The sequence below is a fragment of the Cricetulus griseus genome, chromosome 7 (genome assembly GCF_003668045.3).
Source record: "Cricetulus griseus strain 17A/GY chromosome 7, alternate assembly CriGri-PICRH-1.0, whole genome shotgun sequence".
NCBI classification, from domain to species: Eukaryota; Metazoa; Chordata; class Mammalia; order Rodentia; family Cricetidae; genus Cricetulus; species Cricetulus griseus.
Window position 1 is genome coordinate 66,127,684 of NC_048600.1, and position 25,745 is coordinate 66,153,428.

The 25,745-nt window shown below is 49.2% G+C and overlaps 1 protein-coding gene and 1 long non-coding RNA gene across 6 annotated transcripts in view; both read right to left on the reverse strand.

Annotated features, from left to right (window-relative positions):
• Jade2 (jade family PHD finger 2) overlaps positions 1-3,831 on the reverse strand; it is a 49,825-nt gene extending 45,994 nt beyond the window's left edge. The window contains exon 1 of one of the 5 annotated variants that reach the window (XM_027427586.2): positions 3,715-3,831. Coding sequence is in view for 1 of the 5 variants with exons in the window: in XM_027427589.2 (XP_027283390.1) it covers positions 2,111-2,238 (128 nt within the window). In the remaining 4 variants the exon portion in view is untranslated. Of the gene's footprint in view, positions 1-1,826; positions 1,901-2,110; positions 2,522-3,714 lie in introns of those variants that run through there. The other 4 variants (XM_027427589.2, XM_035447412.1, XM_027427585.2 and 1 more) reach the window with 4 other exon arrangements.
• A 6,170-nt stretch (positions 3,832-10,001) lies between these two features.
• LOC118239119 lies at positions 10,002-20,540 on the reverse strand. The gene is made up of 3 exons (XR_004770864.1): positions 20,403-20,540; positions 12,460-12,573; positions 10,002-10,603 (listed from the first exon to the last, which is right to left on the reverse strand). It is a non-coding gene; the product is annotated as an uncharacterized LOC118239119 (long non-coding RNA).
• Between the last annotated feature and the right edge of the window lie 5,205 nt (positions 20,541-25,745).

Genomic DNA, 25,745 nt, shown 5'->3' on the forward strand with positions numbered 1-25,745 from the left:
CATTTCAAAATGGGGGTCCGCCCCTCCCCAACCCCTCACGCACTTCTCTGAAAACAACCATAATCCCTCCTACTAACCTCTTACAAACTACCTCTGGGTAAAACTTTGTACCTCTGAATCCTGCAGATGGGGGGGGAGGGTGTGTGGTACTAGGGACAAGGGTGAGGTTTGGAAATCTTCAGAGACCCGGGATGGCGAGCGCAATGTACCATCGGGCATAAAGAAACCGGGCGCCCTTCCTCCGCCCCCCCCCCAGCAGGAGTCCTAAAGCCAAGCTGGTTAAAAAAAAAAAAAAAGTGCCCAGGCCGGCTGCAGTGGCTAAAGGGATTAGAAGAGGGTTGCGCGTCTCCAGCCTGCCCCTGGCGGCGGGCGATGGGCACGCAGGCTGGAGGCGCGCCGGCGCGATTCCGACCGCGGGAGCCGGGAGGAGGAGCCGGAGGTGGCTGCGGGGGGCTCCGGCCCAGGCGTAGGAAGGGCAAGAGGCGGTTCGGGCCGGGGGCGGTGCCAGAAGGTGGGTGGGCTTGGCGCCCGGGGCGGGGGAGGGGTCTAGGGGACTCCGGGAAGGGCAACTGAGCCCCAGGTGGGGGCTGGGGTGCTGAGCAGGGCAGAGGTGTGCAGTAGGGGCACCCGGCAGGGGCTGGCTGGGCCTCTCTGTAAGGTAGAGGGAAGCCTCCAAGCCGGTTTTGCAGACGTCCTCACCCTCTGGCAGATCAGCTACGAGTCGCCAAGCTGACCCAGGATCAGCTCTTGCCTGGAGAAAGGGTGTCTCAGGACCCAGGGATGGGCGGGAAGGGACCGTGGGGAGCTACAAGTCTGCACCCAGGCGGGGAGTGGGCGTGCGAGAGCCGCTCCGCAGGCGCAGGCAAGTGGGTGGGAAGGAGGGAGGGAGAGGGAGGAAGGAGGTGAGTCGGGAAGATGCCACTGCCGGGGGCGGGGCGGGGCCGGGGATCCGGCGGAGGGACTGCAGCAGAGCTTGGTGGGGGCGGGGGCTGCAATGTCACTCATTTCGGGGTCAGGTGCGTGTGTCCCAGGCAGGGACCGCCACTTGCCCACTGCTCCTAGGTACCACCCAGAGTGTAAGTGCCGAGGGCAGGGAGCTGCAGAGTAGTCCCCGAAGCGGGACGCGAACCGGCAGAGTTGGGAGAAGGTAAACAAGGGCCACGCCCCCTGCCGTCGCCCCGCGAGCGCGCACCCGCCGCTCCGGCCGACGCCGGTACATTTCCACTCTAGCAGCGCCTCTCCCCCGCCGGACTCCCGCGCAGCCCCGAACGGCTGCTATCCCTTACCCCAGTACACACCCTGGCTACCTGGGCTGCATATTCTGCACTCACCTGGGAAGGTTGTCCCCTGCCCCTCAAAATTAAAAAAAAAAAAAACAAAAACCCAAAAACTAATTTGTGCAATACCTCTGAGCCCAGGAACCGAGCATGCTGCCCCCGCGTGCAGCGCCCGCGTGCACCCAGCCTGGAAAGGGGGCGCAGGGCGGAGGCGGTGGCCCCCGGAAGGTGTCTAGGACTGGACCGGCTGCACGTGAGCCCAGCGCGGGGTCATGTGCATCGGCTCAGCCCGGTTCGGCACCCGGACGTGCTGCGTATCAACAAAATGAAACTCGGGGAGACCGAAGGGCAGACAGCTCCGGGTTTCCCGTGCCCCGGCGCCCCGCCGCTCGGCCTCCCCACCCCGCACCCCGGTCGCGCCGCAGCCCCTCGGGCCGGCCGGAGCCCGCGAGGCAAGTTGCAGCCCCAACACCCCCACCCGCCCGCGCCCCCTCGCCGGCCCAGGGGCGCTTTGCCGCAGTCATTAATAAAGAAGGTCGCCAGGCTCACCCTTCCAAAAGTTGTTGCATGCGCCCCTCTCAGCCTCCCCGCACTGTACTCTTTAAAACACGGCTGACCAACATGCGCAATCTCTCTCCCCAGTGCTGTGCGTCCCCCCACCCCCCGCGCTGGCTTCCTAGAACAGGCAGCCAGCAAGAGAGAGAGGGAGCGAGTGAGCAAGAGAGGGAGCGAGGAGCAGTGGCAGATCTGTTGAAAAAAAAAAAAAAAAAAAAGGCCCACAAAATAATGCTGTGGAGATGCGCAGGGCCCATCTGCCGGGGGCTGGCTCTTACCTTGCTCCGCGGTGCCCTCCCGAGGGGCGCTGCCCTCGGCTACGCGCCGCGGCGGAGGCCGGCGCGGGAAGGATGCTCCCGAAGCCAGGAGCTCCTGGGGCCGGCGCGGGAGGGCGGGGGGCGCGCATCCATCCGGGGTCGTGGCGAGGGAGGCGACCGGGCCGCGGCGTCCCCAAGCCCGGCACCCCTGCTGGGAAGACGGTCAGTCCTCCATCCCAGAGCTGGTGCCTCTAGCAGTGGGCGCAAAGTAACTCCATGGACGCTACTCACCCCCCCAAAAAATAGCCTCCAACTGCGATGGCCGCGGTCGGCACCATTCACCAACCCCCTGTGTATGTTTCTGTTTCTTTTTAAACCAAGACTTCCTTGTGATCTCTTTAGAGGAGAGAAAAAAAAATGTGTTGGGGTGGGGGTGGGTGGGGCGGGCAGGAGGAGAGGGAGGGGAGTAGCCACTTTTTTCTAATTCACTCGGATCTCCGCTCCCGGCACCCCCCCGCCGTGTCCCCCCCTCCCCGCCCAGTTGTTTGGCTCCGGCGACAGTCCCAGGTAGCGTTGCGGGGGCCCCCCTCGGGGGGTGCTCTGCTTGGTCCCCCGCTCGCTTGCACGCGGGCCCGGACTCCTCGTGGACTCCAGGGCGCCCCCAGCCCGCCCTGTCCCCAGGGCCGGGCCCGAGCGCCGGCTGAGCCCGTGCAAGTCCCATCAGGTTGGCTCACACTTCACACACTCACACACATACCCCGCCCCTCCACTCGCTCACTCACACTTTCTGCTCACACCCCGCCCCCTTCGCGCCCCAGACCCAGGCGGAGCCCCCCGCAACCTTAGGAAAAAAAAAAACAAGCTTATACTTAAAAAAATCTTTTGGCGCCATATTAATGACGTACTTAAAATTTGCCATTTCTCCCTGCGTCAAAAAGACGTTTCTTTGCAAATAACAGCCTGGAGGCGACACACGCGGAGGAAACGAGGTTTGCACGGAGTACCCCCGCCCGCCCGCCCGCCACCCCACCCCCGGGACTCCGGTGCTGGAAGACCCTCGCCCTCCGCCCGGTTTCGGAATCACTGGTTTTAAGATCGGAATCGAATAAATCGCGTGGCGTTTTTTTTGCAGCGCCAGAAGTGAGCAGAAAGTGCTGGCAGGAGTGCAGGGGAGGGGCGCGCATGGGGCTGGGGGAGGGGGCGCGGTCCTCCTCCCCCACCAACACTAAATGCAAACTAGCATCCCAGGCTGGGAAACTTGAAATTGAAATTGTGGGACACCCCCGGAAGAGAGGGACTGCTGTAGAGGGGGTCCCTTCTTGGGCTCGTTGCCCCCTCCCCCTCGCGGGTGCCTCCTGGCGCCCGGTGCTGCCCTGCATTTCCGGGGGGGGGGGTGAAGCGCGCTGTGATGGGTGGGTGGCTAGCAGGGTGGCAGCCCGTCCTAGCCTCAGGCGGAGTTTGCCCCGGGCACCCCCTTCCTTCTGCCTCGTGCCTCTTACAACCGCGAAGGGTTAAAAGCCGAGGGGCAACTTCCCAGGGCTAGTACTTGGCGGAGAAGCGGGGCGCCCCTCTCCCCACCCTCTCCTACTCGCCCCTCCTCCTCCGACTCCACTTCCCGACTTGACCTTGTGGTGCACAAACAGTGCTCTCCAATCCTCGCAGTTTCTGGAAGAAGAGCCTGCGCTCGCCAGGCGGGCGGGCTGTCGGGCGGCTAGCCGGCAGTGGCGGAGCCTTGGGTCGGTTCCCTGAGCTGCGGGCCACACCCACCCAACCCGCTGCGCCCGGGGAGCTCACCTTCTCTCTAGGAAGGAAAAGGGCAGGCCGCCTGGATGGGTAGGCACGTGGGGGGCAACCTTCTGCCTCCCGGGAATGCTCCAGCTGGGGAGGTTGGCTGGTTTTGGGCTGAGGTTTGGGGAAGGCTGGCCCAGAATCCCAAACCATCTCCTTGCCAACGTTTTCTGCCCCCTCCAAGATAATCCAATGATTTTTTTTTTTCTTCCCAGCTCACCTTCGTTTTTGAAGGCAGGTGGATGAGTTTTAAATCCCTTTCCCTCTCCAAGACTGAAGGTTGTTTATTTTTCCTTTCCCCTCCACCCCCCCTTGCATGGAAAGATAAATATTCAATTTACATAAGATGACATTTATGTGACAATTAAGAAGATTCCCCGATGGAATGTTGTGAACACATTTGCTTATAGGAGAAATAAATCTAATAATAAACAAACTCATAACAGCTCAAATCCTCTGACAGGGAGGTTGTCTACGCAACAAAGAGGGGCATGATGGATGCCGAAATAAGCATTTTCTCCAACAAGAAAGAAATATGAACTCAAAGGGAGCCACCAGCAGAATTTCTCTCTGTTGGCCTTCATTCACAAAGTTTGAAGAGACTTGTTTGGCGAGAGGAGGAGCTCATTATCACCTCACAGTTAACCCTGGCTAGGCTCTGGTTCTCAATGGTCCACTGAGAAGATTTTCCCAGGCCAAGGTCAATGTCTGCTAACAGGTGTTGCAGACTGGGTGCCTAACCGCGTGGTTAATAGCTACTAACCTTGGCCCTCCTTTTCAGAAAGAAGGCTGTGTGAGGCAGGCCAGTGAATACATCTCTCTGGATCTGTTTTTCACCTTGGGACCACATGTGCACATACCCATGTATATAACTATGTAAATGTACACCCTGGATGAGGAAGGCAGGACCCGATTAAGAGTGCACGGTATACCTGATTGCTTTGCAAGTATGTTCTTTATAAACTCTATTTATTTTTAAAATTATTTTTAATTATGTGTAGGTGTCCGTGCACCTACTTTTAATTATGTGTCAGCACGAGGGCAGGTACTCATGAGTTCAAGGTGAGGCAGGCCATTGGGATGCCCTGTTACAGATGGTTGTGAGCCACCTGAACTCAGGTCCTTTGGAAGAGCCGAAAGTGCTCCTGACCACTGAGCCATCTCTCCAGCTCCTGCTTTTTGTATTTGCTGTTGTTGCCAATGATTGAGACCAGGGCCTTGCCCATTGTAGGTGAGAACACGGGAACAATGCTGCCTATCTTTCCTCTGAGGATACATACAAGAACTCCCAGTGTGGGTAGAAAAAGGACTAGAAGAGGAAACTGTCGGAAATAAAGGGCTACATGGTCAAGGTCCTAAAGACAGTGCTAGCCATGAATCTGGGATGTAGGTGGAGGCACAATGGTATAGACACAGAGTCTAAAGGCACCCACAGGTTTGGTCTGTTACTTGGGGCTTCTATGCAGGACAGGACAGGACAGGACAGGTTGTTTCTCCTGGCCTTCAGGAGCCCATGAACTGCAATGGGAAAATGTCATAAGGAGGAATTATAAAATGACCCAGAGAGATGGTAGAGGGGAGGGGTGAGCTTTTCATGAGCGTGTGCTTCCTACTGTGCCCTGTGTGGAAGCTATTCACAAAAGCCCATCTACCTGTTCAGAAAGACTTCAGTAACTCAACAGTAATCACAATGCCAACAGTGGTGAATGGACACCTAAGTCCAAATGACCTTGACCCCAGTGGGGTTGCCCTTTGCTGCACACCAGAAATAAAAAGTAGCATTATTATATAGTCGATGATTGATCTTAGCAAGAGCAACTGCTCTATTTAGTCCTTGACATAGGTCTCTAACTTGGAGCTGGACCAGGTCCTCCTAAAGAGTCCTTCGGAAACACCCCCAGTTTAGGGCCAACTTTCCCACAGTTCTGCGCTATTGTCCAAGGTGAACCTTGGAAGTGTTAACAAAATGATAACAAAGCTAATTTGAATTCCATAACTGTTACTAAAAACTTCACAAGCCACTCATTAACTTTTTTGAAAACAGAGAGTAAATGGCTTGTGGAGAAGGCATCTTTTGTTTGTTAGGTACTGTGAATACAGGCTCAAGTGGAAAGATAATAAATTCCCAATCTCTTGGTACCTATTTTCTGATGAACAGAGACACACAGCTTAATTAATAAACAAATAGGAAATTTGTTTAGCCAGGCATCATGGCTCACCCCTATAATCTCAACCCTTGGAAAGCTAAGGCAGGAGGATTGCCAAGAGTTCAAAGCTAGCCTGGGCTACACAGCAAAGTCAAGCCAGCCAACACAGCAAAATAAGAAAACAGAGTTAGTGGGCCACAGAGTAGCCCTCACCCAAAAACATGGAAAAAGAAGAAAAGGGGAAAAATGTAAAGTTATATTCTAGTTTTGATTGTGTGTATATGTGTGCCTGCATGTGAGCGTGTGAGTGTAGGTGTTTGTGGAGACCAGAAGAGGGCATGAGATACCCTAGAGCTGGGGTTACAGGCTTTGTCAGCCCCTTGACTTGAATGCTAGGAACAAAACTCCAGTCATCTACAAGAGCAATGAGATCCTAACTGCTGAGTCATCTCTCCAGCCCTGAAAATAAGTAAATAAATAAAAAGCTTAAGGTAAGGTCTTACTGAATGATCAAGTGTGAGCCCAGACTATCCTCAAACTCACTGCAAAGCCCAGGTTGACCTCAAATTCTCTATAATCCTTACATCTCAGATTCCCAAATGCTTGGATTACAGGTGTGTGGTGGTGTGTTTGTAGGTAATTATTACAGTAAAAAATACAATTGGAAAGCAAAACAGCATAGGGGTACAATTGTAAGTTTTGTCGAGATTTATTTTATGTGTATGGATGTCTTGCCTGCATGTATGTGTTTCATGTGGCAAGAAGAAGGCATCAGATCTAGGGATACCATTTTAAATTGGATGGTCTGAGAAGATGGCTGGTGAGAAGTGAGCTGTAGTGTGCGTGTGTGGGGTGTGGGGGAGGCATTCTGGAGTACCCTCATAGGTCTGTGGGTGGAATTTTGATGGGAAAAGAAGGTCACATCTTCATTTCCATCTATAAAAGGTAACATGTTCTTCAATTATGAATAGAGACAACAAATCTCTGCTATTAACTGCACCTGTGATATCATTGCTGGTGAAAATCACAGGTATTTTCATACTCCATTACAGTTGTTACTAATACCCTAAAATATCATTACACATCACTATTTCAAATCATGCTGCTCTTGTAATTTAATAAAGTACACATATTGGTATGTTAAACATTTTGAAAATATCAAGAGAGTTATACTTCAATACAATCATGTTTCTTCATAATTCATAGACCTTATTTCAAGGGCTGCAGGATGGTGGCTCACACACCTGCTATCCTACTATGGAGGAGGATAATGGAGGAGGATCTGGTTCAAGGTCCTCCTTGACTACACAGTAAATTTGAGGTCAACCTAAGCTGCCTAAGGTCCTGGATTCAATTCTCAGTATTGCAAAAATAATAAGGTCTTGTACTCAAGAGGAATCTGTAGGTCTCAGAGTACTCGAGTCCATGGCACTAACAAAGTTAAGGGGCTCGCATGTCGATGCTCTTAGACAAGAGTGTGCTGCCTGTAAAGGGTGAGACTTTATAGGGCCTTGTAGGACCTTGTTAGGGATTTGGTCTTTGCATGGAGGGTTTGGAGCAGAAAAGTGTCATGGTCTGACACTAGATTTTACAGGCCCAGGCATCACATGGAGAGCAAACTTCAAGCTCAAGGCTGAACCAGGAAGAGCATTCAGGTTGGCAGAGGCTACCTTCGGCCAGAATAGCAGCAATGATAATTTGTGAAGTGAGCAGGTTCTGTATATATTTTAACAGAATTTGCTGATGGAACAAGAGAGGAGTTTAGAAAATCAGAAGGACTGGTGGGGAGGCTTAGCAGGGAGAGGCACTTTCAGCCAACCCTCACTACCTGAATTCAGTTTCTGGAATGCACTCAATGGAGGGAGAGAATCAATTCCTTCATGCTGTCCTCTGACTTCCACACACATGCTGTGGCATGTGCATGTCCGTGCATACCCACACATGTCCATATACATACAAATAAATAAAATATAATTTGAATTTTGTTTTAAATAAAGGAATAGCTACAAGAGTTTTTGTCTTAAGTCAATGAGAGGATGAATTTTCTGTTTCCTAAGATGAAGAAAATGGAAGGAGGATGTTTGAAGAGGAAAGGGCTCCATTTCGGACATACTAAGCCTGAGGTACCTGTTGAATGCCCAGCTTTAGGATTCTCATAGACAGCTAGACATGGAAGTTTCAGCTTGGGCAAACTGGGGGCTGATGGATGCTATGTAAAGCTGTAGGGCTCTCTGAGGTCTTCAAAGAAGCATGGAAAGAGGAGAGCAAGGATGATGCACTTGGGTACCATAAGGCTAAGAGATCTGGAAAAGGAGGACCCAACAAAGGTACCATTAAGAGAGAGAGAAAGAAGGGACTAAGGTTGTAGCTCAGTTGGTAGAGTGCCTGCCTGGTACACACAAAGCCCTGGGTTCGATCCCTAACCTCATTTAAACCAATGTGGTGGTGAGTGTCTGTAATTCTAGCACTAGAGGGGTGGAGGTGGAGAATCAGAGGTTCTGGGTAATCCTCAGCTGCATACTGAGTTTGAGGACAACCTGGGCTCATGTAGACCCTGACTCATAAAAATAAATAAACAAATTTAGAAACAAAACAGTTTAAGAAGCATCCAGAGAGATGAGAGGAAAGTTGTGAAAGTTCCAAGCTGCTGACGGATCAAATAACATTTGATCATGAAGCTGGGCATGGTGTGCAGGTCTTTAATTCTGGCAGCTCTCTACATGTCTGAGGTCATCCTAGTCTGCATAAGGAGTTCCAGGCCAGCTGGGGCTACATAGGGAGACCCTGTCTTAAAAAAAAAAAAAAAAGCCAGGAATGGTTGTTTATGCCTTTAATCCTAGCACTGGAAAGGCAGAGGCAGGTAAATCAGGACAGCCAGAGCTATACAGAGAAACCATGTTTCAAAAGACAAAACATAAAAATCTGAAGGTTCAGAACCGTGGAGGTCACTGGTGACTTTGACAACAGTAGAGTGAAGCAAGCAAAAAGTTGACTGGGTTGTCAAGAAAGAGTGGCAGGGACTGAGGGCATGGCTCAATGAGAAGCAAGAGGACCAGAAGTTCAAGGTTAGCCTCAGTTAAGCCTCAGTTATATGGGAAGTTCAAGGTCAACCTCGGTTAAATGAGACTGTTTCAAAAAAAAAAAAAAAAGGTGCAGATTTCAACAGCCTGGGCTTGATTTCTGGCACACACAGAGAGAAAGAGACAGAGTGGCAAATTTCTGGCCTGATACCCATGGGTTTGAATAAGCAGGCTTAAAGCAGGGTGCAGGGATCTATAGCTCTACATTTTCAACAATCACTTAGTTGTTCTTTCTGGTTTTTTGAGCTAGAGTCTTATACTGTGGCCCAGGTCGGCCTAGAATTCACTGTGTTGCCAAAGATATCCTTGAATTCGCAGTAATCCTCCTGCCTCAGTGTCTCATGTGCAATGATTATAGACGAGTACACTTGCCTTACTTGATCATTATTTTCTTTTTCTATTATTATTATTATTATTATTATAGGATCTTGAGTAGCCTTGAACTTGCTATGTAGCTGAGGATGACTCTGAACTTTATATTTATTTATCATTTAAAAATTTTTTTGTATAACTTGACCTTCAACGTCTGATCCTCCTGTCTCTACCTTTGGAGTTACTGGGATTACAAATATGGGTCACCATACAGGGCTGGGAATTAAACCCAGGGTATAACAATTGAGCTACATCCCCTATCCCGCCCCCACCCTTACCTGGTGGTTCTTTTTCCCTCCAAGATTCACTTATTTTATGTTTATGAGTGTTTTTCATGCACATATTTATGCACACCATGTGCATGCCTGGTGCCCACTGAAGCCAGGAGAGGGTTTTAGATCCCTTTGGAACTGGAGTTGTAGACCACCATGTAGGGACTGGGAACTGAACCCAGGTCCTCTGCATGAACAGCAAGTGTTCTTAACCACTGAGCCATCTCTCTGAGAGAGTCCTTACCTGGTCATTCTTGATGCTCTTGCCTGTGAACCATCCTTTATGAAACACGGAGTTTGTGCACAATGGTGTCAAACACCGGCTTGGCATCCAGTAATTGCTCATTAGACAATGGAAGTTCTTCCAGGAGTCTTTACTAAGAACACAAAAATCCTTCAAAATAACTTGCAATTTATGTCCAGAAGCAGAGGTCCCCTGTACCCCAGTGCTTTAATTGAAAAAAGAAGATAGCATAAGATTTGTTCAGCATTCATGCACTGAATATTTATCGAGTGCCTGCTATGTTCCAGGCAGCATTCAAGGGCTGGAGAGACAAACTATCTGACTCAGTCATTTGTCTGAGTCATCAAGGTAGGCAGAGAGGAGCACCAGATGTGCCAGCCACAGTTGCCAGCAGCCTGCCTCCAGAGGATGGGGCGGGGTGAGAAGTCCTTATGCAGGCTCCAAATTGACAGCCACTCATTTGGTGCTCAGGGCAGTGTCTGTTCAAAGATAGGAACACACGGATGACCAGGAGCTTCTTCAAGGGAAGGTTCTGATTCATGAAGCCTGGGATAAGGCTTGAGAATCTATGTTTCTCATAAGCCTCCAGCAGCTCCCTCCGGTGGGTCGCCCTTGAAATGGAATGGGGATAGAGGTTAGAAAGCCAGGTCAGAACTCTGCTCTCTCCCTAGGGCTCCTGAAGCATTTGTGGGAGTCCTGTGGGGAAAGGAGACTCCCCTGTGGGGAGTGACTCCATGAAGATGCTTCTTACACAGATACAAATAAGCTTTGCTCTCTTTCTTTCTCTTTCTTTTCTTTTCTTTCTTTCTTTTCTCTCTCTCTCTCTCTCTCTCTCTCTCTCTCTCTCTCTCTCTCTCTCTCTCTCTCTCTCTTTCTTTCTTAAAGACAGTCTCATTATGTAGCTCTGTCTGACCTCAAAGTCAGATATGGCCTCCCCCTGCTTCCCACCTCCTGGAATTAAAGACACAGTTCATCATCTCTAGTCTTCTTCTTCTTCTTCTTCTTCTTCTTCTTCTTCTTCTTCTTCTTCTTCTTCTTCTTCTTCTTCTTCTTCTTCTTCTCTCCTCCTCCTCCTCCTCCTCCTCCTCCTCCTCCTCTTCCTCCTCCTCCTCCTCCTCCTTCTACTACTACTACTCCTTTTTCTTCTGATAAGGTATCACGTAGCCTAAGCTGCCCCTGAACTCTCTGTGTGGTTGAGCATGACTTTGAACTTCTGATCTTCCTACTTCTACTTTCCAAGTTCCCAAGTGCGGGAACTATAGGTATGTGACACTATGCCTGGTATTATGTGCTGGGGATCAAATCCAGTGCCTTGTGCATGGCAGGCAGGTGCTCTGCCAACTGAGCAACATTCCCTGCCCTCATATTTCCTTTTATCAACCTTTCTAGAATTCCATCTTTCTCTTCTATCTAGAGTCAGGAGTATGAGGTGACTTTATTGAAGGATGGTTTTCATCCAGTCCATTGTTCATTCAATGAATATCTGCTAAGTGCCTACTATGTGCCAAACCAGACCTCCAGAAGACAGCAAACCCCAAAGTTTAAGCCTCCTGGACGCTAACAAAGAAACTACAGCTGGGGCTTGGACCAGAATGAAAAGCCACTCAGGGCTGCTTGTGGCTGAAGTTTCTACTACCTTGGCAAGATCTGAACTTGGCTCTGCCTGGGTGTACTACAGTGCTGGGAGAGGTGCCTCTCCACAGCTACAATCAGTCAGCTCAGACATGGTTCTGACCAGTCCCAGGAGATGTCTGGATAATGTGCCAGCCGGGCCACCTGTCCCTTCTCATCTCCTCAAACCTAGCCCATTGGCCACAGATGGCAAAGGGCAGTGGAGATCCCTGGGGCTTCCAGACGCCTCTCCAGAACCTGGCAGCAGCCAGTAACTCCTGTCAAATCAGTGCCTGCCCAACCAGAGTCCAAGTGTGAGATACCCCACTCTGAGCTGAGAGGATTAGCCCCATCCAAGAGCCACCAAGAACCCGAAGTACTGGTTCTAAGTCAAGCCAGGTAGTGTAAGAAGTCCTTCACCACTCCTAGGTGAAGCAAATCCCTTCCATTACCAGAGCTCTAGGCTCCCTCATGCTCAGTCACAGAGCAGTGACTGGCCTTCTTAGAAATAAACACTCACAGGCTGGGGATACAGCCGGTCAGTACAGTAGTTACCTAGCATGTAGAAAGCCCTGACTTTGATCCCCAGCACTGCATACTCCAGACCTGGTGGCGAACACCTACAATCTCAGCATTTGGGATGTGTTGGCTTGAGGAGTTCAAGGTCATCCTCAGCTACATAGTGATTTCAAGGTTGAGACCCTGTCTCAAAAAAACAAAAATGATAAAAAGGTGTCTTGGGAAACAGGTTTAAATGGTCAAAAGAATTTCTTTTATTTTTTTTGAAACATGTCTCACTATGTAGGATTTGCTATCCTGGAATTCACTGTGACGACCAATCCAGCCTCCAACTTACAGAGATCCTTGTTTTCCACCTTCAGGGTTCAGGGATCAAAGGTGTGCACCACCATGCCTAGCCTGGGACAGTTTCTCAGGTCATACAGATGTATTATTCCTCCGTTCTTCATTTCTGTAACAAAGTACACTTGGTTTGGGGAAGTCACTCAGTTGGTGGATTGCTTGCTTAGTGTACACAAGTCCCTAGGTGTTCTCCTCAACACCGCAAGAAAATAAAAAGTTTACATAGTCATAGTTTGGGAGGCTCAAGGACATGGTGCCAGCCTCAGTGTGGCTCTGGTGGGAACTCCTCTCTGATGGCATTGCAGTGGCACAAATTCTGTGAAAGGGAAGAGATCACATGGCCAGAAACAGGGAAGGAATTCAGGCCAAGCTCAGGGCTGTATGGCAATACACTGTTTGGAAAACTTGCTGTTCCCTTCGGAGGACAGGCTCCCCAGTGGCCCACACACCTCCCACCAGGCCCAATCTCTTGCAGGTTCTGTCACCTCCCACATCAGCATACTGGGGACTAAGCTTCTGACCCATGAATCCTTGTGGGGATGTGCCACTTGTAAACCATAGCAGATGTCAAATCAGATGGGAAAGGGGTGAGGGAAGAGAGGCCAGTGGTGTCTGCCTGGGACTCTGCAGTGTAGCAGGGCATCAGACAGAATGGTCTTAGAGGATTCTCCTGAGGAGGGAGAAGTTGGGAATAGTGGATCTTCAACTTGAGAGGTAGAGGTGAGAATACGCAATTTTACTACCAGCAGTCTCTTCTAGGGAGACCCTCCGACCGGAGCACAGGAGACCTGCCTAGAAGTGTGAACTAAACAGCATGGTGCCAGCTGAATCAGGTGCCAAGAAAGGAGCAGCCTTGAGTACTTCTGGTGTGGAGAAAAACTTAAAATTGTGATATGTGGGGCTGGAGACATGGCTCAGCGGTTACGAGCACTGGCTGCTCTCACAGAGGACCCAGGTTCAAGTCCCAGCACCCACTGGTGGCTCAGAGCACAGAGGTCTTACTCCAGTTTCAGGGAGTTGGAATGCCTTCTCACCTGCACAGGCACCAGATAGATACACAGTGGTACACAGACATACATGCAGGCAAAACATCCATACACATAAAAGCCTCAAGTGATAAGCAAGCCTCGGGATACGAGGTGCCATGTCATCCCATTCACAGTCAGACCAAATGCCTGCATGACAAGTCCCCCTTTTGTTTAGTTTTAGGTGGGTCATGAGGGTCTGGAGCATGCTGAGTCAGAATGAATCTCTGCTGCTAAGATGAACTCCAGTCTAAAAGCCAACAGTTTATCTGAATCCCTCAGAAACGCACTCATGGCCAGTCATGGTAGTGTGAACCCAGAATCACACACGGGAAGTAGAAGCATGATGATTAGGAGTTATCACACGTTATCCCCAGCTGGTTGTTCTGGAACACTCTATGTAGACCAGACTGACCTCAAACTCACAGAGATCTGCCTGACTCTGCCTCCTGAGTGCTGGGATTAAAGGCTTGTACCACTCTGCCTGGCTTTGTTTTGTGTTTTTTTTATCTTTAAATTCTAATTATTTGTTATGGTTATGTGTATGTGTGTGTGTTTGCATGAGTTTCTGTGTACAAGATGTATGCAGGAGCCCAATAGGCCAGAGAGGGCATCAGATCCATTGGAACTGGAGTTACAAGCAGTTGTGAATCACTACGTGGGATCTGGGAACCACACCTAGGTGCTCTGTAAGAGCAACATTCTTAACCCCTGAGCCATCTCTGCAGGTTCAGTGGAGCACATTTGATATCCCAGAGCTTGAGAGAGAGAAGCAGGAGGATCAGAAGCTTAAGGTCATCTTCAGCTGTAGAGTGAGACCCCATCTAAAAATAAACTTTAAGAAAAGAGAGAAGGGGGGCTAGAGAGATGGCTCAGCAGTTAAGAGCACTGGCTGCTCTTTCAGAGGACCTGGGTTCAGTTCCCAGCACCCATATAGCAGCTCACAACTATCTGTAACTCCAGTTCCAGGGGATCTGACATCCTCATATGTAGGATATGCAGGCAAAACACCAATGCACATAAAATAAAAATAAATAAATTATAAAAATGAGAGAGATAAAAAAATAAAACAACAAAAAACAAGCCAGGTGTTGGTGGCGCACGCCTTTAGCCCCAGCACTCAGGAGGCAGAGGCAGGCAGATTTCTGTGAGTTCGAGACCAGCCTGGTCTATAAGAGCTAGTTCCAGGACAGCCTCTAAAGCCAAAGAGAAACCCTGTCTCAAAAAACCAAAGAGAGAGAGAGAGAGAGAGAGAGAGAGAGAGAGAGAGAGAGAGAGAGAGAACTAACACAGATCAAGATGTCAATTATAGCCTTTGGTAAGTGTTGGGAAAAGGAAAGGAGTGAGAGGTGGGCATGGGCGTGGAGTGGGGTCACCTTTGTGATAGAAACCTGCAGCTAAGGAACAGTGGTACTTACTTCAAAACACTTGAGATGGACTGTACCAGCCTGCTTCTACTGTTGTGATCTGTGTGGTCTGGGACTGTTTGGCTTTCTTTGGTATCTAGAATCATGGTCTTTCTCTGGACTGCTCAAGATGGACCTGTTTCAGAGCATAAGTGCTTTCTAGAGTCTTCCCAGGGGCTTTAAGCCCCAGCAGGGACTCAGAAAATCCCATGGTCTGGGTTCTTGGTTAGCTAAGTGGGTCTGGGACTGGGAATCATGTGGGATAACAACACTGTTGAGAAGTCTGTGCTCCAGAAGACACCCAGCTTACTTATTTTGGCAGGTTAGGTTCTATTTCTTCCTAGTATATTTAGCTTGAACATATCTGGCTCCTGGAGTGATAAAGGTGGGTATCATTCATTACCCGAACAGTGAATAAGAACCCATGAGGGGCTGGGACATTCCTCAGGTGACAGTTTACCCAGGATACATAAATGTATTCCATCCCCAGCACCAAATGAACCGAACTTGATGGCACATGCTGTATGTAACTCCAGAACTCAGGAGGTAGAAGCAGGAGAATCAAAAATTCAGGGTTGAAATGGCTTAGCTGGTAAAGGCACTTGCCACCAAGCCTGACAACCTAGTTCTGTCCCTGGGACACATGTGGTGGAGATAAGAACTGACTTACGTAAGTTGTCCTCTGATCTCCACAAGCACTGTATGATGCACAGAGGCATGTCTACACCCACACCCAGATAAATAAATATAATAGAAGATTTTTTTGTTTGTTTTTCCAGACAGAGTTTCTCTGTGTAACAGTCCTGGCTGTTCTGGAACTCGCTCTGTAGACCAGGTTGGCCTCAAACTCACTGAGATCCACCTGCTTCTGTCTCCCAAGTGCTAGAATTAAAGGTGATCACCACGACCTCCCAGCTTAGGAGAAATTTTTAATAAAAGAAGTTCAAGGTCATCCTGAACCACAGAGCAAGTTCAAGTCCAGTGTAGGCAAGGGATACGAAGACTAGGCCAGGGTTTGGGCTCTGGGCAGGTGTGTCCTGGTGTGAGCTGTACTCAAGTTGGAATCTGTGCTGTTCTAAGCCTAAGCCCCACTTGGCATCAGGTTACAGACATGTGGCTGATGAGGTCCCTGTACTACAGGAGGGAAGAAGGGCAAACCATAGAGGTATGTGGATGGAGTCAGGGCTCAGTGTGGGGCCAAAAGCAGTAAGGTCCACCAGATCCTGAGCTGTCTCACTCCAGTCAAGTCTTCATAAATGACCTCCTGGCCTTCAGTCCTGGTTTTGACTAGCCCTCTGCTGTGGAAAGCACTCTGGCATGCAATGTAGCTCCTTTGAAAACTTCTTAGGGCACTGAGAACCAGATGTTTTTCCTCTGGTCTTTGACATTGCCTGCCGAACATCCAGGCCCTGTGGCTGTAGCAGGAGGTACTGGGAGTCCAGTCACAGCCTCAGGGAGAGGCTGGGGATGGAGTCACAGTAGATGCACACACCAGGAAGATGATGGAAACAAGAGAATTTTTGCTTGAGCTGATTCTCATCTAGGCTAGCAGTAAGCAGATTATCTGCCTACCACAGTTCCTCAGGGCACGTTCTAGAAAGTACTTTGACATCCAGACTAGGCAAGAGAGGCACATTACAGGTGAGACAGAGGGGGCTGCATGGGCAGTACAGACCTCCCTGGACAGTGTCTGCCCCTAGACACCCCATCCCTTATGTTCCCAATCCCCAACTGCTCTTGGAACTTAAAGGCCAGTAGGTCTTTTTGTGTAGTCCTTGATAAACAGACATTCCTTAAAGGAAGCGGGCACCAGGGGCCTGAAGGATGGCTGAGCAGGTAGAGGAACTCTCTGCCAAGCCTAATGACCTGAGTTCAAGTCTGTCCTGAGTTCAAGGTTGTCCTGGGCCACAGAGTAAGTTCAAATCCAGTCTAGGCTACATGAGACACTATCTTAAAACATAAAGTAAGATTAAAAAAAGAACAACAACAACAACAACCTTGGGCTGGTGGCAAGGGATGTGAAGGAGAGAGCTATGTGGTAGGAGAGAACTAGTTCACACAAGTTGTCCTCTGACCTCCACATAAATGTCTTGGCATGTATGTATGGCATCTTCCCACCCATTTATTTAAAAAACAGAAAGTGAGAAAGAATCAGGATACACGATGAGGTAGGACATAAGTTGCTCCTCACCCATAATCTGCTCTGTTCATGTCAAGGGCAGGGACCGGAGGGGAAGGGAAGGGAAGCCTGAGAGGAGATGCTGGTGTGGGGGCTGAAGGAAGGGAAATGGTACCCATACCCTTTGTGTCTGCCCGTCATCTGCACATGTCCACACGAGCCTACAGCCACGTCTCTGGAGTCCCCATCTTTTGTCTATTTCCCCAGACAACCTAAAAATAATTTCCATCTAGCTTCAGGATTCGTGATTTGATGCACAGGATGCTTGCCTAGCATATACACTTTTCTACCCACATTTTACTCTAAGATCAACATCCAGTTCAAGTGAGTCTGCATTATTTATGCAGAGTGAGCAAGAGGCAGCCCAGAGCTGTCTGGAGTCAGTCTATAGAAGAATGGTCCTGCCAGAGTTGGTGGGGTTATCTCTGGAATCCCAGTGCTTGGGAGGTTGAGGCAGGGTGGCTGCTGTGAGTCTGAGGTCAGCATGGCTTACATAGCAAGACCCCTCCATGTCAAAAAAGAAGGGACGAACAGTCCTTATGAAGATGACAAGATTAGACAACACGCATGGATTAATGATGACAGTGTGAAAGAGGACCCTGCGGCCAGCACATGGTCCAGGAGGAAAAGGCACTTTTAAAAAAAGACACCTATTTATTTTACATCCTGCCCGCAGCGTCCCCCACATCCTCCCCTCCCAGTCTCTCTCCCCCATTGCCCACCCTACCCTACCCCAGCTCCTACCCCCCAATCTCCTTCTCTTCCATTTCTATGCAGAAAAGGGCAGGTCTCCCATGAATATCAACAAAACATGGCATGTCAAGTTACAGTAAGAGTAAGCACTTCCCATGTATTAAGGCTGGGCAAGGCGACCCAGTATGAGGAGTAGGGTCCCAAAAGCCAGTAAAAGAGTCGGAAATAGCCTCTGTTCCCACTATTAGGAGTCTCACAAGAGGACCAAACACAACTGTTACATATATGCAGAGTACCTAGATCAGTCCCATGGAGGCTCCCTGGTTGTCCATTCAGTCTCTGAGAGCCCCTATGAGCCCAGGTTACTTGATTATGTGAGCCTTCCTGTGGTGTCCTTGACCTCTCTGGCTCCTACACTCCTTTTTCTCTTCCAAAGGATTTCCGAGCTTGGCCCAGTGTTTGGCTGTGGGTCTCTGCATCCTTCTCCATCAGTTGCTGGATGGCACCTCTCTGGAGACAACTGGGCCAGGCACCAATCTGGTCACAGGAAATGGCCAGGCAAGTTCAGGCTACTTATCTGCTATTGCTAGAAGTCTAAGCTGGGGTCCTCCCTGTAGACTCCTGGGAGATTCCCTGGTGCCAGGCTTCCACCCAACCCCTAAATGCCTCCCACCCAGATATCCTCTTCAGTACTCTTCCCCTCCATGCCATCCCCAACCTGATTGCTCATGGTCCCATTCCTATGCCCTCAGTCCACTCACAAAATCTTTTCTATTCCCCCTTCTCTGGGTCTATGGATCGTAGCATAGTTATCTTTTATTTTACAGCTAATATCCATGTATACGTGAGTACATACCATGTTTGCTTTTATCAGTCTGGGTTACCTCACTCGGGATGATTTTTTCTAGTTCCATTCATTTGCCCTGAAATTTCCTGGTGTCCTTGTTTTTAACAGCAGAGTAGTACTCCGTCGTGCAAATGTACCACATTTTCTTTATCCATTCCTCAGTTGAGGAACATCTAAGTTGTTTCTATGTTCTGGCTATTATAAATGATGCTGCTATGAACATAGTTGATCAAGTGTCCTTGAGATATGATTGAACATCCTTTGGATATATACCCAAGAGTGGTATAACTGGCTCTTGAGGTAAATTGATTCCCAGTTTTCTGAGAAACTACCACACTGATTTCCAAAGTGGCTGTACAAGTTGGCACTCCCACCAGCAATGGAGGAGAGTTCCCCTTGCTCCACATCCTCTCCATCATGAACTGTCACCTGTGGTTTTGTTCTTAGTCATTCTGACAGGTGTACGGTGGAATCTCAGAGTCATTTTGATTTGTATTTCCCTGATGCTAAGGGTGTTGAACATCTCCTTAAGTGTTTCTAGGCCACTTGTGATTCTTCTGTTGAGAATTCTCTGTTTAGAGCTACACCCCATTTTTAAATTGGATTATTTGGTTTGTTGATGTCTAGTTTCTTGAGTTCTTTATGTATTTTGGAAATCAGCCTCTGTCAGATGGGTGGTTGGTAAAGATCTTTTCCCATTCCGTAGGCTGGCATTTGTCCTATTGATGGTGTCTTTTGGAAATGGCACTTTAAAAAAAAAGATTTAGTTTTTATTTCAAATGCATGAATGTTTAGACTGTATGTGTATCACATGTGTGCCTGGTGCTCAAGGAGGCCAGAAGATGGAATTGGATCCCCTGAACTGGAGTTACAAATGCGTGTGAGCCACCATGTATGTGCTGAGAGCTGAATCCAGGTCCTCTGCAAGAGCAGCTAGTGCTCTTAACCACTGAGCCATTCTCCAGCCCCTCAGCTGACTTTTTATAAGTTTGCTTATTAGATGACTGAAGAGTAAGGACATAAGTGTCAGATTAAGAGAAAGATCAAAAGGTGTGCTAGACTGCAGGCAAAGGAAAGGAAAACATAAGTTGTGTACTGGTGATGAGTTGATAGGGAATAAAGAGGCTGGGAGAGAAACAGTATCTACTCCTTTGTTTTCAATGGATTTCCCAGAACCTGTGAAATGTGTTACCTTATTTATGGGGCAAACATATTTAATGACTCTGAAGAGTTCATTAAATTAAGGATATTGGGTCTGGAGAGATGGCTCAGCAGTTAAGACCATTGCTGCTGTTTCAAAGGACTCAAGTTCAGTTCCCAGCACCCATGTTGGATGTCTTGCAACTGTAACTCCAGCTCCTAAGGATCTGGCGCCCTCTTCTGGCTTCTGCGGGTACCCACATGCACTTGAGCATCCTCACACACATAAATAAAAATTCAATATAACTCTTAAAAAGTTAAGGCACTTAGTCTGAGCAGAGATAGTACATACATTTAATTCCAGCACTCGGGAGGCAGAGGCAGGCGGGTTTCTGTGAGTTCAAGGCCACCCTGGTCTACAGATCAAGTTCCAGGACAGCCAAGGCTGTTACATGGAGAAACCCTGTCTCAAAAAACAAAAACAAAACAAACAAACAAAAAAACAAGAATGAGGAGACATGGGCAATTCCTCTGAATTGTCCAGGTGAAGACCCTTCTAGTCCCATGCCCATCCTGACCTCTCTTGTAGCACTGTTCCTGCTTCCCTGTGCTCTTTTCGATTCTTGATCATGCCAAGTGCATTCCTACCTCAGGAACTTTGAACTTGTTGTTTTCTCTGTCTGCTCTTTTCATCACTCAGCCTCAGTCCAAATGCAAGCCGGCTCTCTGCTTCCAGATTTTTGTCCTGGAGCTTTGAGTACACTCTGTTCTGAAGGACTGGGTTGGGGCAACAGGATGCAAGCTCCTAGCCTGAGCTGGCTGGCATCCTCCCCAGCCCAAGTCCCGCCCAAGGTTGCGGGATGGAGCAGTGTGCATGAGTCATCGGCCACAGACACAGTCCCCTTGTTGGAGGGACCTGAGTAGTTATGTTGTGGCTAACTCCAAGAGCCAAGGGCTCAGTTGAAAGGGGAGGTTAGGAATTTCCCCAAGTTCCTCAGAATCACACAGGTCCAGGAGGGAGCTGGAGAGTGGGATAGCTGAGAATGGCTTGTGTAGATGATGTTCTCTGAGGACTGCCATGTCTCCAGCCCTCATGTGGACAATGCAGGAAGTTCTCTGAGGACTTTTGTGTCCCTCACCTAAGCTTGAGTAGTCTATGCAGGTGTAGATGGTACTTACAGTGGTCTCACGGGGCTCACTATCTATTTATCCACCCACTATGTGCTGGGCATCGGATGCCTTACCATAGGTCAAACCCTGCACTCCAAGAGCCTGCAATCTGTGCAGGGAGACCAATTTACCCACCAAGTCTACAGCTTAACTGAGGAGGGAAGGGCTCAGAGTGGGGGAGCAAAGGTGGGGGTGTGTGTCCTGCAGGTGATGATGGGCAGTAAGAGGACTTGCTAAAGAGGCAGGGTAGGGGCGCTCTGCAGGAAGCCAAGCCAGCTCGGGTATGTTACTTTCTTAAGGATGATGTAACAAAGTACCACGGAAAGGACGAGTTAGTCACAGAAATTTATTCTCCTGCTCTGGAATCTGGAAGCCAGAAATCAGTGTTGACAAGACCTCTTCCTTCAAATGCCTGACTCAGGGGAGGATGCTTCTGCCTCTTCCAGCTTCTGGTTGCTTCAGGCATTCTTTGGCTTGTGGCCACATCTCTGTGGTTTCTGTCTTCATCACCACATGGCTGTCTTTCCTCCGTGGCTTGCTTGTATGTCTCTGTGTCTTTACATGCCTTCTTCTCCTTCGTGTGTGTATACATGTATCTTCACCCTAGTCCCTTCCATCATTCTCCCTCCTCCTTCCCTCTTCCTCTCCTTCTCCCAAAACATGCCCTCCTTTCCTTCTCTTCTCCCTTTCTCTTCTCTACCCCGCTCCTCTACTTCTTATTTTGTTTTCCATCAGTAGACTGGATTTCACTCTGTAACCCAAGCTAGCCGTGAATTCACTGTGTATACCGTATAGCCCAGGTTGCCCTTAGACTCACAATACTCCTGCCCCAGACTTATGAGTGCTGGGATAACATGTGCACTGTACCATTACACCCACCTTCAAATTTCTCTGTTTTTTTATTTTTTAAAAATTTATTTATTTGTATTTTATGTACATTGGTGTTTTGCCTGCATATATGTCTGTGTGAGTGGTGTCAGATCCATTGAAACAGAAGTTACAGACAGTTGTGAGCTGCCGTGTGGGTGCTGGGAATTGAACCTGGGTCCTCTGGAAGAACGGCCAGTGCTCTTAACTGCTGAGCCGTCTCTCCAGCACCCCAAATTTTCCTGTTTTAAGAAGGTACCAGTCATTCTAGATAGGGGCCCCCTCTGCTCTAATGATCTAATTTAACTCTATTAAACTGGCAGAGATCCTGCTCCACATAACGTCACCTTGAAGGTTCCAGTGGTTAGGACTTCAGTACATCTTCTTACAGGCTGGAGCACTGGGACACATCTGAGCAAAAGCAGTGAGCAAAGGCTTGGAAGGAGGGAGCTCAGGGCCAGATGGCTGGCTATTTTCTATTCATCCACAACTTTAAAAAAAAAAAATCCATTTCCCAGATGGGCCTCACACTCACCATCCTCCTGCCTCAGCCTTAGTCCTGGCATTCAGCATCGTATCTAGCTTGGCAGTGATCCTTGCTCTGTTGGCAACCTGTCTCTTCAGGGAACACCTCTGCCGTTGACTTTGCTGTGTGGGCACCTGCCTCTGATGTAGGCCACTTAGTCTTCTGCACAGTGCTCAGGTGGGCACTTTCTCATCCTTGAAGCCTCCTCTGAGCCCCATGTTAACCCTGGCCATAGAAGCCTTGAATCTGGTCCCTCAGTCACATCCCAATCACCTCTCTGTCCCTGTCAGACTTCCTACCTAGGCCTGGATGTCTCCACCACAGGGTGCTCACGGAGGCAAAACTCCTGATTGTTGGGTGGGCTTTCTTACTCTGGACCCCACTGTATTCTTCCTAGGATTCCCCTCAACCACCCAGAGCCCCACAGAGTCCCCTCAGCCCCACCTAGGCCAGGCCTGCTGTAGATTACAGCCCAGCTGAAGGACCCCTACCCAACTATCTCCCTTACCTGTCTGTCAGGGTTACCCCACAAAGGCTTATGCTCTGAGAGTAACTGGGCATTCCTCTTCAGGAGCCTCACAGGCTATGCACAGCAGGTTCAAGTCCTACAGGAGACCTGCTGCCCAAGCTTGGGATGGGCTACTCTGGGAGGCTTCATCCAGAACCAGCTGGCTATGAGGTGAGGGAAGTTGGGCAGCCCTGCTTGACAGCTGGAGAGGTCTCAGGCCTCCTTTCGTATGCCGAAGCTGTGGGGCTTCCCCTCCCATTTTCCTCATGTGTACCCTCCTGGCTAGAGCACAGCCCTGGTGCACTCCCAGCCTCTGGCTGTTAGTGGCCTTTGGACTAGGGAAGTGGAGCTTCTGGGGCCCCATGCCAGGCTGGCACTCGCAGCAATCAGGGAGAGGCTCAGAACTGTCAGTAACACCCACAGGGCAGTCGCACAGGGCCCTCAACCAGCCAGTCCTGTTCTCCCTTCTCCTGATTAGAGGTGGAGTTCAGAGCTGGCCCTGGAGGAGGTCTGGGTAGAGCACAGGACAGACCTAGCTGCAGGCACCATGTGGCCACTTGCCCTCAGCCCACATGTGTGGTGTTGTGGAGTTTGGCCTCTGGTGGAGGCCCTGGCTACTCCTGCATCCCTGGAGTGGAACACAGTGAGGTGTGCTCACCACCAGACCCTCTCTCCAGAGGCCCAAAGACTCATTTAGGAGGGTGAGCCAGCCATGTCTATTTCAGGTTTCTGAACCACTAGTCTAGTCTGGGGCTGCCCAAAATAGCCAGTTAATGGAAGCCAGTGTCTGCAGGAACAGTTAGGGTCCTGAGGCTCCTATTGTCTAGTGCGGTCCCAAGTGGGGTGTCAGGAGTTAACCTCAGCCTCTGCTCCCTCCTTCTTCCCCTTCTCCAATGTAAGGCATGGCTTGTTCTGACCCCTAGATGTCCTTAAACTATCGATGTTTCTGGAACTCTGTCTCTAACAGCTTCTAGAGAGCAATCATATGGCTGCCACAAACAAAATGCTTCTTAGATGACTGGCTTCATGGGAAATTTTATGACAGAATGAGTTCCAGGGGCTTTCATCCTACTGCTCAGGGGAGAAGCCATCTCTGCAGCTGGTGTAAGCTTGTGCGGGAGGTTAGGTTCAGTTGGGTTGACTTCTTTCTCCAGAATCATCCATCTTGCCCTTCTCCCAGGAAGCACTCTGGTTTAGGGCCATTTACTCTATCGCACAATTCCCAGAGGGACATCTTTTAACCTGTTTCTTACATCCTTTTCCTGGCCTTATGCCAGATGTAGCTTCTGAGGCCTTGACTTCAGCCACTGAGACAGTATCGTCTTAGCTGGGTTTGCATGTCCCCAGTGGGGCATGGCCTTGGTCCTCTACTAAAGGTGGTAAACCCTGCTATGGCTTCACTGTTTCCACCCCCTAAGCCTGGAGTTTGTGGTCCAACATGCATCCATGCTAAGAGGGGTGAGACATACAGGGACACCCAGCTTGCTTGACATTGTTCAGATACCTTGTATCCAGTAAGATCTTGCTGTGTACCAAGTCCTCATCATGTTCTCAGAGACCATAGAGACAGCCTGCTCAACAGGCTGCTTATCTAGGGGTACATTACCCCAGCCCAACAAGTCTTCTTAACTTGTTATCTAGCTGAGGATGACCTTGAATTCCACATCTTGAGAGTAGCATGGATTCTCTTTGGTGAAAGCTGAAGGATCAGAGAAGTGGAGCAGCCAGCCATTAGAGTACTTACCTCTACCAATGCTCAGACCAAAGGGGCAAGGCTGTCCTCAGGCTGCATCCTCAGACTGACTGCCTCAGACTGTACAGCTCTAGATTGCATTCATCTCTATGACTCCTCAGACCACATCTCTCTCTTGTCTCCTGCTGCCTTATATTCCTTTCTATGCCAGCCATTATCACTCCTGTCTCCACTTCCTTAATGCTGGGATCAAAGGCATGTCACCCCAAGTGCTATGATCACCTTTGTGTGAACTCTATTTCTTTTTTAGATTGAATCAATTTCGTGTAGCCCCGGGTGGCCTTGAACTCACAGAGATCTGTCTGCCTCTGTCTCCTGAGTGCAGGCATTAAAGGCGTATGCTAACCACTGCCTGGCCTCTATGGCTAACTAGTGTGGCTAGCTTTGCACTCTGATCTTCAGGCAAGCTTTATTAGGTCATAAACAAAATTTCACCACACTTGAGTGCTGGGGCTACAGGGGTGCATCACCATGCCTGGTTTATGGACTAAGGATTGAACCTAAGCCAGCAGTCTACCAATCGATCTACAGCCCCAGTCTCCCAGCATTAAAACATTTTTATTTACTTAATTTTATCCCTTGTGCTTGCATGTTGATGTGTGTTGAGTACAGGTGTGCATATGCTGTGCTGTGGTGTTTGTGTGTGTGTGTGTGTGTGTTTGTCAGAGGATGATTAAGGGTGGCAGTCCTCCTGGGCTATCTGGTCTACCAGCTTCCAGGGCTTCTCCTGTATCTGTGTGTCTGCCTCTTATTACAACTCCTTCCCTTATGAAGATGTCAACAAGGTCTACCCCCTCCCCTTTAAGGTCCCAGTGGCAGACAGTCAAAGTTCACTCTGTGGAACCAATGAGTTTTTTTGGGTTTCCTTAGTGTAGGTGAGGGTTTACTGAAAGGAGTGTCGGTACTCCTCCCCACAATAGGCATCACCTGAAAAACTTTTACCCAGCAGGGATGAGCCTCCTCCCCTGTGATTTCAAGAACTATATACTCTAGCCTCTCTCCCTGGCCAGGAGTGATTAGGACAGATTTACATAGATTTGCATGCGGAGATGAATTTGAATGTGGCTGGGAGGACTGAGAGGGCCTCTCCTCTTTTTTTTTTTATAGAATTTATTTTATTTTATTTTATTTTATTAGTTCTAGTTAGGGAACAAGCTTATTTCAAGT